This window comes from Pituophis catenifer, unplaced genomic scaffold (assembly GCF_029215685.1).
Source record: "Pituophis catenifer annectens isolate HBS135680 unplaced genomic scaffold, rPitCat1.0.hap2 SCAF_2, whole genome shotgun sequence".
Classification (NCBI taxonomy): Eukaryota; Metazoa; Chordata; class Lepidosauria; order Squamata; family Colubridae; genus Pituophis; species Pituophis catenifer.
Genome location: NW_027256882.1, coordinates 219,826,415 through 219,844,723, shown reverse-complemented (window position 1 = coordinate 219,844,723; position 18,309 = coordinate 219,826,415). Strand labels below are relative to the sequence as shown.

At 41.4% G+C, this 18,309-nt stretch overlaps 1 protein-coding gene across 1 annotated transcript in view; it reads right to left on the bottom strand.

Moving 5' to 3' along the window:
- TTC39B (tetratricopeptide repeat domain 39B) overlaps positions 1-18,309 on the bottom strand; it is a 75,422-nt gene that overhangs the window by 29,897 nt on the left and 27,216 nt on the right. Inside the window, exon 2 of the mRNA XM_070935549.1 lies at positions 12,506-12,540. Coding sequence (XP_070791650.1) covers positions 12,506-12,540 — 35 coding nt within the window. The remainder of the gene's footprint in view (positions 1-12,505; positions 12,541-18,309) is intronic.

Sequence of the window (18,309 nt, the reverse complement as noted above, 5' to 3'; positions counted from 1 at the left end):
TCTCTTGAAGAAGCTTTTCAGGACAAATGGGAACCAAGCAAAAGTAATAATTTCAGACTATAGTGCTAGCAGAAAGAACCATCAAGTTATCTCCTTTGTATACCCACATAATTCTATGGGAGGCCCAGATAATCCTCCGTCATTTTTTTCCTCTATTTCTTCTACCTTATTTTTAACTAGGAAGAAAATTCTAAGATTATAATGAAATGGATTTATAATGCTAGGAACTCTTTTTTTGGAGCTACATTATTAGCTTTTTGGAGAAAGTAATATTTTGAATATTCAAATTATATATTGAATATAAAATTATATATTGAATATAAAATTATATATTGAAAAATGTGAGTTAGACAGTACCACCACCAGATGGATTCATAACTGGCTGACCAACCGCACTCAAGGTGTAGTCCTCAATGGAATTGCATCTACATGGAGGGAAGTATGCAGTGGAGTACCCGAAGGCTCTGTTATAGGCCTAGTACTCTTCAACATCTTCATCAATGATTTGGATGAGGGGATAGATGGGGAACTCATCAAATTTGCAGATGACACAAAGCTGGCAGCAGTAGCCAACACTCCAGAAGATAGGCTCAAGATACAGAAGGATCTTGACAGACTTGAACATTGGGCACTAACAAAATGAAATTCAACAGTAAAAAAAAGTAAGGTTCTCCATTTAGGCAAGAAAAACAAAATGCACAAGTACAGTATATGTGGTACCTTGCTCAACAGTAGTAACTGTGAGAGGGATCTTGGAGTCCTAGTGGACAACCATTTAGATATGAGCCAGCAGTGTGCAGCAGCTGCCAAAAAATCCAACACAGTTCTAGGCTGCATAAATAGAGGGATAGAATCAAGATCACATGAAGTATTAGTACCATTTTATAATGCCTTGGTAAGGCCACACTTGGAGTACTACATTCAGTTTTGGTCACCATGATGATGTTGAGACTCTAGAAAGAATGCAAAGAAAAGCAACAAAGATGATTAGGGGACTGGACGCTAAAACATATGAAGAATGGTTGCAGGAACTGAATATGTCTAGTTTAATGAAAAGAAGGACTAAGGGAGACATGATAGCAGGGGCTGCCACAAAGAAGAGGGAGTCAAGCTATTCTCCAAAGCACCTGAGGGTAGGACAAGAAGCAATGGGTGGAAACTAATCAAGGAGAAGCAACTTAGAACTAAGGAGAACTTTCTGGACAGTTAGAACAATTAATCAGTGGAACAACTTGCTTCCAGAAGTTGTGAATGCTCCAACACTGGAAGTTTTTAAGATGATGTTGGATAACCATTTGTCTGAAGTGGTGTAGGGTTTCTTGCCTAAGCAGGGGTTGGACTAGAAGACCTCCAAGGTCCCTTCCACCTCTGTTATTCTATTCTATTGTATATTGATCCTGCTAGAAAATACCACTATAATTCACTAGCCATACAGTATATCCTATGTATTTTTACTGCTGTGGCAATTGGTAGTTATCATCTCTGAAGTAATAAATATATCTTTCAAGCTAGTTAAAGCAAGTCTTTTAAAAACTAATATTTCTCTGCTTTATTAAACAAATACTATGAGGAGTAGTGCTACAAAAACAGTTTCTTTTCTCTCTTCTTTTAATCCATTTTAGAGTAATATGTTCCTGTTCTCTATTGGAGAGTCATATTCTCTTTTACAAAAGGAGAAATTAACAAAAGGATAATTCCCTACAACAAGACTACTTTCAGTTTTATTCATAATACATTAAGTTACATATGCATAAATCACTGAGCCATGCTAATTATGTATTAATCTGTGAATTTAAAAAAAATTGCAGGCATAATTACATGCTTGAAAGATAGATAGCATATTTTATTACAAAATATTAATTTTATTTTAGTGTATTAAAGCCAAGATTGAATCATCACTTAAGTCTTAATTAGTATTTGTTGGAAGATTTATAATCAACATTTCAAATCAAAATTACCTTGAACATTCAGGAAGTACAAAAGATGACTAAAATCTCTGATCTGGGTGGGGCAGATTAGGTCTTCCTTAGGGATAATAGCTGATTTACTAGCTTAGAAGTAGCAAAGGATGAAATTGTGATTGTGATTATGATTCACCAAACAAAAAACTAAAAATGCACACAAAAAGAGCATATTAACTGGGAACAGTTAACTATAATACCACCTCATAATAATAAAAGGAAGGTTCCCAGAGCTTAATAATAGGTTAGCCAGCACAAAAGGCAAACAAATCAAATATCTACAGTACTCCCACTGCGTCATTCAAATAATGGCTCAGATCCAGTCACATGATCATGACTGAATGGTCCTTTTTCTATGATTTCATATAAATTGCTATGAAGCTGCAAAAAGTATGCTGCCTGAATCATATATTACAGTAGTGAGAGCAGTTCTAAATGTAATGAGATGGAATAATATTATAACATGCTTGCTAGCTTCTGAGACTCTTATAGTCTCTTACAAAATAACAACTCTAGTTAAACTGAATATGAAAATTGTTAGATGACATAAGCAATTGATTCATCAAGAATTTTTCTACCTGCCATATTTTACAGACATGTAATCTTATCTCTGTAACAGTTTCAAGAAGTATTTCTGTATACACAAATGATCAAGCTAGAGATAATTTATACAATCAGAAGCACAGCAATAAAGCTGATAGATAGAAATTACAAAGATAAAAGGAAAAACAATAATTTATGAAATTAACTCTTAAATGTAAATTTCCCCAGGATCATCAGAATAGAGTACATCCTGAACTCCCTCTACTATCATCAGTAAGCTTACTACCTATTTTCAAAATAAAAACCCTCATATGAAGTGATTTCCCAGAAAATAATACACACAGGTTTTCTGCAGTCAATTTTAGCAGCTCCAATGTTGAGAAAAGACACAGTATACTCACAGAATTAAATTAGGCAACTTCTAGATGATTAACTGCAAATTGCTATCTGAAGATAAGCCTCTCGCAGAGCTGATTCATTTCTGTCACAGACAGGAAAAAAACCCCAGCCAGTAACACCCTAAAAAGGTCCCATTTCCTTATTCCTCGTTACCAGTGGGCTTCTTATTAGTTATGAAACAGAATAGATGCAAAAGTTCACACAGCAGCAGGAATCCTCTGCATCCGATTTTACAAGAAATATCCGTTGACAGGACTGCAGCTACAGCAGTACTGGCAGATGATGCCTCTGCATAAAGAGGATGCTGGGATATTTTCCCAATGCATGATGCAGCCTAATTCTAATCCATCACTGCCCAACTACAAAAGGGGAGAAACTGGATCTCAAAACAACTCAATGATTTCTATGTTTGAAGGACAAAAAAAAAAGAAGAAGTTAGATTAGAGCTCTGTGTTCCTCTTATTAGGAAATGTACATCTAATGAAAAGATATGTAAACAAAGTTATGATACTTAATCTATTAATGAACCCCATTTAAAAATCAATATCATTATTCTTAAGATAACCTTACAATAAACAGTATAGGCAACATTAAATGGAGATTCAATCTGCTATATCTAACATCTGATTTCTGATAGCTGAAACTGTGACATTTATATGAAATTGAATTAATATGAGACTGCCAATATTCAGGGATATAAAGAAAAAAGAACATGCCAACTTTTAAGAATTAATCTGTATGAAAAATTATTTCAATAAAAAAGAAATTAATAACAGTTCTTTAATTTATGATAGTAAGAATGTAAAATTAACATCCATAGATTTCTAAGGTAAGGACATTTGTGAGCTCCAACAATACAACAATACACACTGAGATATGTACCGTAGCATTGAATAAAGACATTGGTTAATTCTTTTCTGTAAAAAATCCAGGCAAGAAGAATGTTTGTGTAAGAACAATGTGTCTGAAAAAGAACATGTTATATTAAAAACAGAGTTATACTGAGAGTTGGGTAGCATATGAGTTTAATAATTATAGTTTGTCACACAATCAGCTCAGTGTTTAGATTAAATTTGGAATTCAATTTATTGTTTGTATTGTTATTATTCCCATGAGACTACAAAAAAATTAAAATGGTATTAATAGGGAAATTTGCAGAAGAAAAGTATCTGAAAGGAATAAATACTAAATACATAAATATTAAATACCTATATAAGGTACATGAAGATTTTTATTATGGCATCTTCACTTCCAAATACAAGATCCATATTCTCGCATGATAATACAAGAGAGTAAAATCAATAACATGTATATTTATTTACACATCCCTAATAGTATCTTGCATTACAGTATTTTCATCAGAAATATTTTTACTTTTTTCTTCATGCCCTTTAGCAATAGCAGTTTTTCAGTGCATCTATTAGTTTATAGTTTGTCTCTGGATTTGGAAATGGCTTCAGCTAATGTAACATAAGGCATTCAAAAACATTTTTGCAATGCAAATATCATGGGTCTGTACATGGATAATTATGTTATATACATGTTATGAATAAAATAAAATGAAGGAATGTCCCAGACTTGGGGACACACTTTGTTATGCTGGATTCCAAATGCCAATTTCAAACAAATCGGATTCAAAGTGTCAAACTAATTTAAAAGTTTGAAATTGGCTTCAGAAAAAAATCTAAAATGCAGCTTCCTATTGAAAATGATGAACTTCCTATTGAAAATGATGAATAATTCACAAGATTGCAACTTCAACATAACCTTCGTTTTCTTCCATTTCCCTTTTTTGGGAAAAGATTATTACGGTCTATACCTCAACTCTGTAAATCCAAATTTAGATTTAGGGGTTTTTTTAACCTTGCCTTTATTATTTTTATAAATAACTTAATGCAACAGACATACTTAATACTCATTCCTCCTCCTATTTTTCCCACAACAACAATCCTGTGAGATGTCTTAGGACAGGAGACAGTGATTGGCCAAAAGTCACCCAACCAACTTTCATGCCTAAAGTTGGATTAGAACTCAATATCTTTTGCTTTGTAACTGGTGTCCTAACCGCTAGACCAAACTGCCTAAATTTGTTCTAACTACTTCACCAAGCTACATTGAAAGACTACTGGAACCCTAGTAGTTTCAAAACAAGACTTGAGATTTGCTTGGCCTTCACTGAGAGTTGTGCAGTGTGAGGAGCCTGGCTGTTGTACAATGGCAGTGGGCTTGCTAGGGTTGATATTACACACTGCTCCCTTTGGCTGCTTGCTGACCTCCAGGTACCTGAATATTCTAACATGAATGTTACATGTGAGCAGAAGAGCAGCCAACTGAGTGGGTATCCTGGCACCCAGTTCTCCCCTACTCTGATAGTCCATTGTGCAAACTGGTGAGGAGGCAGGGTGCTTATGCTTTGTGACTGGTGCTCTCATTACGGTGGGAGTGCACTCTCTTGGCAGGCATGGCAAGGAGCTTACAGGTAATCTTTGAGTTATGATTATAATGGAGCCTGCCATTATGGTAATAAGTTGTAACAGTCAATTTTATGTTTTTTGCAGCAGTTGCTAACAAACGCTGTAGTTCTTAAGTGAGCCCATTATGGTATGGCTGTCAGCAAAAATGTGGTCGCATGATTGTGGGATGCTGCAAACAGGTGTAAATGCAGCCGTGTTGCCGAGCGCCCAAAGTGCAGTCACGTGAATGTGGGGTGGGGGGGCAACTGTTGGAACTTCAGATCCAGGCATGTCCCCTTTTTCAGGCAGGTTATAACTTTGAATGGTCATAAGTCAAAAACTACTTGTAATTCACTCTTTGTGAGTAGTAGTATTACCTTTTTATTCTATTCCACAAAAGTAACAAATGGCAACAACACCAAACTATAAAATCAGCAAAATGAAGGATTATAATGAATCGTATAAATTAATGAGGAATATTAGGAAAATATAAGACCAGGCAATGGAAAAACTGGCATTCATATGGTCACACTGACAAGAAACTGTAATAGCCCTCATAGAAAACTGATCCTTGGATAAGAAGCCAGGAAAGGCCTTAGAAGCCAATATGTTTACTGATCCAGGGCTTAGTAAGCAAGCAATGAAGATACGTCCCATGTAATCATGGCAAGTTTGACCCCAAATTCTGACATCAATTTCTCAGAACAATCTTTTTATTGTGAATAGAGTCTTGAAGTTTTTTATATAAAACACTCTATCTGGAAGTAACTTAACAAAGGAAACAACATCCATATCTTATGTGCTCTTCTGACAGCTTGTCAAATCCTGTCCTAAACATTCAGACTGCTTCTTCAACTCTGACCAAGGTTCTAAATTGACTTTGTGCTTTCCTGGGCCTCTGATTACAAATGGACTTTTGCACTCTTTATAAAATATATTTTCAGCCCAGTTCCCTGGCTGCATATTAATTGCCAGGAGAGTAATTCACTGAAGTGTTTGCTTCAACTCTGCTAAACCCTTTAGCTTAGACATAGCCTAAACTATGGGATTACCTCATAGGTTCTTCTACAGTTTATTCAGGCAATAAAGAAATATGTATTTTCCATCTTATATATATAGGACATAAGCTATTAAAATGTAAACTGAAACATGGCTCAAGCTTTCTTAGGTCTATAAAGAACACTGTTAAAGGATTCTTTTGACATTTTTACTTCAAATATACAACATAAGAAACATAATTCTTATGTATTTCTTTTACAGTTGTGCTGGTGACATTATACAGTATATCACAGGTGTACACTCCCACACATTTTGTAAATATTTAAGTATATCTTTTCAGGTGACAACACTGAAGAAATGACTAGAATGTAAAGTAGTGAGTATACAGCTTGTATAGCAGTGTAAATGTGCTGTCCCCTCAAAATAACACAACACACAGCCATTAATGTCTAAACTGCTGGCAACAAAAGTGATTCCCCCCCTAAGTGATAATGTCCAAATGGGGCCCAAAGTGTCAATATTTTGTGTGGCCACCATTATTTTCCAGCACTGCCTTAACCTTCTTGGACATAAAGTTCACCAGAGGTTCACAGATTGCCACTGGAGTCCTCTTCCATTCCTCCATGACAATGTCACAGAGCTGGTGGATGTTAGAGATCTTGTGCATCTCCACCTTCCATTTCAGGATGCCCCACAGATGCTCAATAGGGTTTAGTCTGGAGACATGCTTGGCCACTCCATCACCTTTACCCTCAGCTTCTTTAGCAAGGCAATGGTCGTTTTGGAGGTGTGTTTGGGGTCGTTAGCATGTTGGAATACTGCCCTGCGGCCCAGTCTCCTAAGGGAGGGATCATGCTCTGCTTCAGTATGTCACAGAATATGTTGGCATTCATGGTTCCCTCAATGAACTGTAGCTCCCCACTGCCAGCAGGACTCATGCAGCCCAGACCATGACATTCTCACCACCATGCTTGACTGTAAGCAAGACACACTTGTCTTTGTACTCCTCACCAGGTTGCCACCATACACACTTGATACCATTTGAACCAAATAAGTTTATCTTGGTCTCATCAGACCACAGGACATGGTTCCAGAAACCCATGCAGTCTGCTTGTCTGCAGCAAACCATTTGCGGACGTTCTTGTGCATCATCTTTAGAAGAGGCTTCCTTCTGGGATGATAGCCCTGCAGATCAATTTGATGCAACGTGGGTATATGGTCTGAGCACTGACAGGCTGACCCCCCCACCCCTTCAACCTCTGCAGCAATGCTGGCAGCACTCATATGTCCATTTCTCAAACCCAACCTCTGGATATGATGCTGAGCACGGGCATTCAACTTCTTTGGTCGACCATGGCAAGGCCTGTTCTGAGTAGAATCTGCCCTGTTAAACTTCTGTATGGTCTTGGCCACTGTGCTAGAGCTCAGTTTCAGGGTCTTGGCAATCTTCTTATAGCCTAGACCATCTTTATGTAGAACAACAATTCGTTTTTTCAGATCCTCCGAGAGTTCATTGCCATGAAGTGCCATGTTGAACTTCCAGTGACCAGTATGAGAGAGTGAGAGCGATAACACCAAATTTAACATACCTCCTCCCTCTTCATACCCGAGACCTTGTACCACTACCGAGTCACATGATACCAAGGAGAGAAAACGGCTACTTGGGCCCCATTTGGACATTATCACTTAGGGGGTTATCACTTTTGTTGCCAGCAGTTTAGACATTAATGGCTGTGTGTTGTGTTATTTTGAGGGGACAGCACATTTACACTGCTATACAAGCTGTATACTCACTACTTTACATTCTAGTCATTTCTTCAGTGTTGTCACCTGAAAAGATATACTTAAATGTTTACAAAATGTGGAGGGATGTACTCATTTCTGTTACATACTGTATATAGATCTTTCTCTTTCAGGATTTCAGCTAAATAGTCAAAATGTTGTAATCTCATAAATACGCTGCTCTGCTTTTTCTCTTACGTTAAAAGAGGCTTATAATTTTGTTAGATAATTTACTGGTATGTGTTCATATAATCTGTCTCTCACAAACACAACAACACATCTGCACACCCACCCATTCTTACACATAGAGTGAAAAAGAATTTAGGCATTAATGATAAGTGAGTGGTTGGTGCATATTTCTAGATGCTTAATAGCATATCCAGATAAAATTCTTTACCACCATTTCTCATTGGGACTCCAACCTTCTATATGTCTGTACTTTTTTCTCTTGCTCTCAGTTTTCATCTCTCCTGCCTCTTGGATAGCAGTGAGAAAAATGAGAGTGCATCAGGTAACTGTCTCCTTGGGTGGCTGAATTGCAATTCCCACGTGCTTTAATCTCAGCAAAATCTCTCTCCTCTGTGTAGCAATTAAGGTGAGAAAAATAATTCCAATGGGTGCCACAATATACCAATAACAGCTTTTTCTTCATACTAACTAATATGTGTGTGTGTGTGTATGTGTGCACATGTGCACATATATATAGTGTGGAGCTAGGAAGAATATATATGAGCAGGGAAGATGGATAACTACTAATTTTTCCTTGAAGGAATGTGGCCCACAATATAGAAATCATTGTCTCTCCATGACTTAAACCACTAGCCCAATATTTACATTTACATTTATACAAACCATCAAGATCAAAATGTTTTGAAAACGAACACACAAACTAGGGGCAAGCAATATGGTATTTTTGAAAACCATGGTATATATAATCCCATTAGAATTCTTTTTAAAAGGGCTGAAATCTAAGATATCTTGGCCATTAGATAGAAAATCAATATGGCAGCTAAACTAAGGATTTGTATTATTCTTGTGAAGCCTGCTGGAATTTGATTCACAGCAGCCATGGTGGTGCAGTGGTTAGAATGCAGTATTGCAGACTAATTCAGCTCACTGCCAGGAATTTGATCATGACTGGCTCAAGGTTGACAAAGCCTTCCACCCTTCCGAGGTCCATAAAATGAGGACCCAGATTGTTGGCGGCAATATGCTGACTCTGCAAGCCACTTAGAGAGCTGTAAAACACTGTGAAGCGGTATATAAGTCAAAGTGCTAACTGCTATTACTGTAACAACTGCATGAGCCTTTCAAAAGACACAAAGCTTAAAACTCTGCTTTATTGATCCAAGGAAAGATGAATTGTTCATATGTATTCTCTTCTGAATATTTTGCATAGCTCTCAAATATATTTCATAAATGCAGAATTTTGGCAAATGTAATGCAATGTTAGCTCCTATAGAATATATGAGTTATACACAGAATTTGACTTGATTATTACTGGCACAATGGCACTATGCTTGAGAGTGTCCAGTCACCAATGTAACAGCAAATAAGGTAAGCAGTGTCTGGTCACCTAAATTGTGAGGAAGAAGCAATGCTTGACAACCCATACAGGGTATTATATTGGCGATATGGACCTTTATATCTAATACTTTAGATCTTGTGTTCTTCTCCTGCAGTTTTGCTGATTAAACTTCATTTTGTTGTATAGTAGATCAAGCTTGACTAAGATTTATAGAAATTGTAACAGCAAATAAGATTAGCAATTGCTTAAGTTCTATTACATATTTGTTATATTTTGGGCATGATCCTTGATAAGAGCCAAATAATATATAATTTGTTCTGGCTCATATATTTAAAAGTAGCATAATATGGAATTCGAATAAAATAATATTTAGCATGGTGGAAGATACAAATCTACTATATTTTACTTTGTAACTGCTGAAGTTGATAGGAATATGTGAATTCTCAGGCAGGGGTGAAATGCTCCCGGATCGGACTGGACCGCCCGATCCGGTAACTATCTTGGCTGGTGGTTTGGCGATCCGGTAGCGACAGCAGAGCATAGCTCCACCCATATGGCCGGGTGTCATTACTTCCTGGCTTTAACCAGGAAGTAATGTGTTTTTTACCTTCTGCGCATGCACAGGTTTTGTGCATGCACAGGTCTGCACACACTTGTGATGCACACGCAGCGCACACGCTTCCGAACCGGTAAGGAAGGTAAGTATACAGTCATGGCCGTAAATGTTGGCACCCCTGAAATTTTTCCAGAAAATGAAGTATTTCTCACAGAAAAGTATTGCAGTAACACATGTTTTGCTATACACATGTTTAATCCATTTGTGTGTATTGGAACAAAACCAAAAAAGGGAGGAAAGATTGTTTCAAGCATGTGATGCTCCTTTAAACTCATCTGGGGCAAGTAACAGGTGTGGGCAATATAAAACTCACACCTGAAAGCAGATAAAAAGGAGAGAAGTTCACTTAGTCTTTGCATTGTGTGTCTGTGTGTGCCACACTAAGCATGGACAACAGAAAGAGAAGAGAATTGTCTGAGGACTTGAGAACCAAAATTGTGGAAAAATATCACCAATTTCAAGGTTACAAGTCCATCTCCAGAGATCCAGATTTGCCTTTGTCCACATTATCAAGAAGTTTGCAACCCATGGCACTGTAGCTAATCTCCCTGGGCGTGGACGGAAGAGAAAAATTGATGAAAGGTGCCAACGCAGGATAGTCCGGATGGTGGATAAGCAGCCCCAAACAAGTTCCAAAGCAATTCAAGCTGTCCTGCAGGGAGCATCAGTGTCAGCGCGAACTATCCGTCGACATTTAAATGAAATGAAACGCTATGGCAGGAGACCCAGGAGGACCCCACTGCTGACACAGAGACATAAAAAAAGCAAGACTACAGTTTGCCAAGGAGTAAGCCAAAATCCTTTTGGGCAAACGTCTTGTGGACAGATGAGACCAAGATAGAGCTTTTTGGTAAAGCACATCATTCTACTGTTTACTGCAAACGGAATGAGGCCTACAAAGAAAAGAACACAGTACCTACAGTGAAATATGGTGGAGGTTCACTGATGTTTTGGGGTTGTTTTGCTGCCTCTGGCACTGGGTGCCTTGAATGTGTGCAAGGCATCATGAAATCTGATTACCAACGGATTTTGGGTCGCACTGTAGAGCCCAGTGTCAGAAAGCTGGGTTTGTGTCGGAGATCTTAGGTCTTCCAGCAGGACAATGACCCCAAACATACGTCAAAAAGCACCCAGAAATGGATGGCAACAAAGCGCTGGAGAGTTCTGAAGTGGCCAGCAATGAGTGCAGATCTCAATCCTATTGAACACCTGTGGAGAGATCTTAAAATTGCTGTTGGGAAGAGGCGCCCTTCCAATAAGAGAGACCTGGAGCAGTTTGCAAAGGAAGAGTGGTCCAAAATTCCAGGTGAGAGGTGTAAGAAGCTTATTGATGGTTATCGGAAGCGACTGATTTCAGTTATTTATTCCAAAGGGTATGCAACCAAATATTAAGTAAAGGGTGCCAATGATTTTGCCAGCCCATTTTTGGAGTTTTGTGTGACATTATGTCCAATTTGCTTTTTTTCCTCCCTTTTTTGGTTTTGTTCCAATACACACAAAGGGAATAAACATGTGTATAGCAAAACATGTGTTACTGCAATACTTTTCTGTGAGAAATACTTCATTTTCTGGAAAAATTTCAGGGGTGCCAACATGTACGGCCATGACTGTATTTCACCCCTGTTCTCAGGGCAAACAGATTATAATATATAAGCAAATGGCCATCAATCTTGCAAACAAGAAGAAAACAAATGAATTTCAATCCACTCAAAAATTTAAGAAAAAAAACCCATAGGAACTAAAACTCATAGCCAGCATTTATATACCCTGTTTCCCCCAAAATAAGACATCCCCTGATAATAAGCCCAATCAGGCTTTTGAGTGCATGGCAATAAGGCCAAGTACTTATTTCAGGGTTCAAAAAAATATAAGACAAGGTCTTATTTTCGGGGAAACACGATATTAGCTTAATTTCTGTACTCTATAGAAACTGATCTTCTACATATGGGAGGTAGGATTTCTATCTCATCCTCAATAAAGCAAAATATCCAGCTGTATCATATCTAAGAGTTTCTTCTCGGTGGAAATCCGTGAATACAACTGGAAAACTGAGATTTACTGCTGAGCATAGAGTGACTCTCTGCTCTAAGATGAAACAGACCTGGCATGAAATGAAGCAGGAAGAATAGAAAAGGTAGCAATATAGTTAATTAGATAATATTTTTCATTTTTGGTAGTTTTCATTCATAACTGCTTGAAAAAAGAGGTAATAAAGGATACTTACACTGGGATGTGTTCAAAGGCATCTTCAAAGTTTTCCTGCAAATCAAATAAGAATAAATTATTGGAAAATTCATTATCTGCTTATAAAAATCCAACAAGCTTCACTAAATAGAATATCATAGCTATGTACTGCTATTTCATACTTGCTTTCTAACAGAATTTCTATGCTATAAAAGAAATGAAAGCAGTACATGGTATTGTAGAACACTGTAGGATTACAAGTGAAATTTCCACATCCCTGAATAATTACTTCCCTAAACTTCTGTGAATAATGTAATTTCATTGATCTTAGAAGCACCCAATAAATTAAGCATTTTCTTGTAGTGGACATAAGTTTTCCTTTTTGGTTAGGGAAGGGTAGATGGGGCATTGGTCTTCTCTGATACGCTCCTTCTCATTGAGTGGAGATAGCATCCGGGAATGGGTAGACCTCGTCTGCTGATTGGACTGAGTCTGTCAAAGCTGAGAGGACATGCCTCCTTCACCAACAGTCCTCAGCTTTTGGCGAAGGCGTAGAGACAGACCTGATATGTCTTGTTCCAATGTACTTCCTGTTGGACCAAGGACCAGCCGGCCTTAAGGGTGGGGCTGGATGCTATTTCCACTCAATGAGAAGGAACGTATCTGGCAAGACCAACATCCCTTCTCCATTGTAGTGGAGATAGCATCCAGGAATGGGACATACCAAAACTGGCTTGTCCTTATGGGTGGGTTGCAGCCTGGTCCAAGGTCCCCTCATCAGAATGTACCCTCTGGAGGATCGCCTACCAAAGGCCACCTCAGCCGAGGCGTAGCTGTCCAGCTTATAGTGTCTAATGAAAGGGGATGGAGAGGACCATGTAGCCGCATGGCAAACCTCTTCAATAGAGGCTTGTGTTGCCCACACTGCTGTTGTGGGCACACACCTTGTAGAATGGGCTGTGATCAGTCTAGGCAATGAAAGGACCTGTAGTTCATAGGATTTGGTGATACATGCCCAAATCCAGCGGCCCAGGGTCAATGAAGTGACTCTGTCTTCCTGAAGGAGGAAGTCCTCTTGATATAAATGCAGAGGACCCTTCTCACATCCAGAGTGTGCCACTCTTTTTCCAGGGCGTGCACTGGATTGGGGCAGAAGTTGGGCAAGATAAGCTCCTGGGCCCTGTGGAACCATGAGTTCACTTTGGGGACGAAGGAAGGCTCCAACCGCAATACCACCCTGTTAGGATGGAAGACACAGAGGTCCTTCCTGACAGAGAGTGCCGCCAGCTCAGAGATCCATCTAGCTGATGTGATGGCTACCAGGAAGGCCATCTTGCAGGTTAGGAAGTGCAATGTGGCCGATCTCAGTAGTTCGAATGGGGCCTCAGTCAGCGCCTAGAGTACCTTAGTGAGGTCCCAGGTAGGGTATCTGTGAACCACTGGAGGCCGTAGGTTTGTTACACCCCTAACGAACCTGAGCATGGTCAGGTGTTGAGCTAGGGATTCCAGACCCCTGCAAGAGAGGACAGATGACAGGGTAGCCCTACCCTGGTGATGGATCATGTTGGGCAATAGCCCCTTGTCAAGTCCCACCTGAAGAAACTCTAGTATCTGGGCACAGATACAGATGTTGGGTTTAACCCTGACCTGGAGCACCAGGAGCGAAATGCCTTCCAGGTCGAGTCATATATTCTGTTTGTGGAAGGTCTCCTGGAGTCTTGTATCGTGTCTATCACCTTGGAAGAGTAATTGTCCTGGCTCAGAGACCTCTGCTCAAATGCCAGGTGGTCAGTTGGAGCCACTGTGGTTCCAGGTGAACCAAGGTCCCCTGGCTGAAGGAGACTCTGTCTCGCGGTATCCTCCAAGGGCTGGCTACCGATAGGGCAACTAGGTCGCAAACCATGGTCACCGGGGCCAGTGTAGTGCCAGGAACAACACCTCCGCCCGTTCCACCAAAATCTTTCGTACAACCCTTGGGATGAATGGAAGGGGAGGAAAGGCATATAGGAGTTCTCGCAGCCAAGGTCTGTGAAGTGCATCAACCCCTTCTGCTGCAAACCTCGCAAAAAACCTTGGTAGTTGGGCATTGTCCTGGGTGGCGAAGAGGTCCACGGCTGGCCGTCCGAAGCGCTCCATCAGCTCCTGAAATAAAGTCGGATGCACACACCACTCCGAATGATCGACTGTAGCCCTGCTAAACCAATCTGCCTGTACATTTGTGGCCCCTGAAATGTGCTCCGCCCTTAGCGACAAATGGAGCCTCTCTGCCCAGGGACATAGTCGTTCTGCCTCTCTCATAAGGGATCTGGAGTGGGTTCCTCCCTATCGATTAATGTGTGCCTTAGTGGCCACATTGTCGGTCAAAATTAAGACATGTCTTCCGACACCATGTCCTGGAACTATCTGAGGGCCAGGTGGACTGCCCTGAGTTCCAGCCAGTTTATATTGTGGCCCAGGTCTGCCTGAGACCTCTGTCCTTGGGCCATCCTATTTTGGAGATGTGGCCCCCAGCCAAAAAGACTGGCATCTGTTATAATGGTCAGGTGTTCTGGTTCTTTGAAGAAACTTCACTTAAAAATTGCCAGGGAAGCCCACCATCGTAAGGAACGGGTCAGCTCTGGTGGTACCCTGACCTTGGTCGGGGAATTGCTCCTGCCTTTCCTCTGGTAAGGCAGGAGAACCACTGAAACGACCTGGCTTGCAAGCGTGCCCAAAGCACGATGGAAATGCAGGACACCATCTTGCCCAGGAGTTGCAAGAGGGTGGCCAGGGGTACCGTACAGTCTTCCTGACTCGACCTACCATTCTTTTATACTCGCCTGGCGCTCCTGGGAGAGGTGTACCTTGCACACAACGGTGTCTATTTCCACTCCTAAATGCAGCAACTGGTTTGTTGGTGTCAAATGGCTCTTGGTTGTGTTTATTGAAAACCCGTGGTCCTGAAACACCTGGATGGTAATTCTGAGATCCTTACATGCCTGGGGCTCAGAGGCGGACTGGATCAGGATATCATCCAGGTAGCACTGGACACGCACGGGGAGAGCCTGGAGGTGTGCTGCTAAGGTAGCCAACAATTTCGTGAACACCCTGGGTGCCAACAATTACCTTTAAGATAGGCAATGCGCTATACTGATAATGCCGGCCTGTGTAGTAAAATCGGAGATATTGCCTATGTCCCGGTAAAATGGGGACATGGAGATAAGCCTCTAACAGATCAATAGAGGTGAGGAAGTTGCCCTCTGATGACGTCGAAAATGGACTGAAGTGACTGCATCTTGAACCACTTGTAGATGATAAGGCGGTTCAGCCTTTTCAAATCCAGAATTGCCCTGAATCACCCCCCCCCAAGGATTTTGGAATCACAAAGAGGATGGAATAGAATCCCATCCTGTTGGCCCTCTGGAACCGGTTGGATCGCTTCGATGTCCAACAGAAGTTGAATGGTGGTTTCCATGAAGGCCCATTTCGCCTTGTCCCCTGAAATATGGCAGCGAATGAAAAACTTCGGGGGTATGGAGAGGAATTCTAGGGAGAGGCCCGATCAGACTGTCTCCAGGACCCAAGCATCACTGGTGATGTTCTCCCAATGCCTGGCAAAAAGGACCAGGCAGCCACCAATGGGAGGGTTGGTTATGCAGTTACTTCTGGTGACAGAAAGAACTACTTCCTCCCCCATGAAAGGGCCGTTTGGGTGGATATTGTCTATTCCTCCCCACCCTATCCTGTTGTTGTTCCTGCCTTTGAAAGAAGGGGTGCTATAAACAAGATGGTCCAAACCCGCTGTCTGACCCCCTAAAGGATTGGCGACGAAAATAAGGTGGTGGGTGGGAATCCCCTCACCTTTATCTCTGTAGAATAGGATCCAAGGATTCCCCAAATAGTCTCTCCCCCATGAATGGGGTGGAGGGCAGTCTCCACTTATGTTTGGTATCCACTTGCCACTGGCGGAGTCACAGGAGCCTTCGGGTAGCCACTGAAGAGGCAATTGCCTTAGACGCAACCTTGCTGCTTTGAGCGTGGCAAAGAATTCCATAGCTGCTGCTAATTTATTAAGATCTTGATGGGACCTTGTGTTCCCAGCTGGAATCCTATCCTGCAGTTGTCTCAGATTAGTGAAGCCTGGTTAAAGTCTGCTGTGGAGGCTTTAACCACCCAAGCGGCCACCTGATGGACTTTCCTAAGCAATTGTTCTGCTCTTTTGTCTTCAGGCCAGAGGGCATCCTCCAGGGAATCTGCCATCACAGAGGGTGCTGCTAACGCTGCCACTGGGGCATCCACCGCAGGCAAGTCTGGACCCATGTTGTAAAATATTTTGTCCAGATTACTGGGGTTTGCTCCCGCCCCTGGAGAGTCCCACTGCCTCTGCACAACATCCAAAAATAGTCTTGGCGAAGGGACTACCTCGGCCTCTGAGGCTGGTTCAGAGAACAGCGAGCCCATAGCCTCTGATGTGTATGGTGTTGGATCAGGGGCCGGTAAATTGCCTCCCATGTGTGCTGTATTTCTAGCCTTGAAAAGCAAGGATTTGAATAAAGCTGGATGGAAAAGACCAGCAAAGGCTGGCTGATCAGGCATTAAGCTTTCGTCCTCTGATAATTCTAAGTCCCTGGGCATCTGTTCCTCAGAAGGAGATCGATTGGAGGAAGCAGGGGAGTATGGTTTGTGTGTGGACAAAAAAATCCCCTGTAGCTTGAGCCAGGTGATGGAATTCTGGAGGCAACAGAGGTTCAGAGTGAACCGAAGCAGCCCTCTGGCTTTGCTGCAAGCTGGCTGCTTATTCCGTTTAATAATAATAATAATAATAATAATAATAATAATAATAATAATAATAATAATAATAATAATAATAATAATAATTTTATTTCTATACCGCCCATCTCCCGAAGGACTCAGGGCAGTGTACAGCCTATTTAAAAACACAGGACAAAACAACAATTAAAAATTTAAAATGATTAAATAGATTAGGCTCGATTTAAAACCCCAGAAATTTAAAATGATAGCTTCAGATATTAAGGCTCTAATCTCCGAAGGTAATGGAAGCTCTTGGGGACCCCCCTGGGTGGAGCCCCACGGTAGCTGGGGTGAAGGTTGCTTCCATGGATGAAGCCTTCTGCTTAAGGACTGTTGCCAGGCAGCCAAAGTTGTAAAGGGCCCTGATAGGGAGCTGTTGCTGGGCAGATTAGAAATAGCAACAGAAGGCTGCTCTCCAGCACCATCTGGAGACCATGCTGATGGAGGCTGGCTGCCAAAAAAATCAGGCAGCTCCAACGGCTGCAGGGCTAATTGGCGGGAACTGACCTGGTGTTGGGTCTGAAGGACTTCCTTTCAGTGATCAGCCTCTTTCTGCGCCCTGGCCACTTCGTAATAAAAAGCCCTTTGGCTGCGTGCCACTTTTCGTGCTGTGGCTTTGGAGCTCTTGCTGGAGGACCGCAAGCCCTTAGAGAGCTTAGCGGCAGCCCTCTTGCTTGTAGGTCTTTGCCCCGAGGTACCTGCAGCTCTGGCGCCCTGGCTATAGAGCGCAGGGGTAGCCTCCACCAATGCGGCTTCTCTGCTAACTGCAGCTGCCGCTGCCTCCATTTTAAAGTTGCCACCAAGCAGATTCGCCGAGGCGGATCTGAACTTTCTGAGTATGCCTGTGAACAGGCAGGGACTCGAATAGCTCAGAGCTGTGGCTTGCAATTGTCAGCTGTCAGTCGGCGAATGGCAGTTGCAGCAGTTTGTGCCAAGCCAGAATAAACAGAAGCGCTGAAGCCTGCTGTCAATGAAGCGAACCTCAAGCTCGTTGCCCTGTCAAAATCACCTCCTTGTGATTTGACCTGCCGCTGTGCGGCCCTCAGCAGGCTT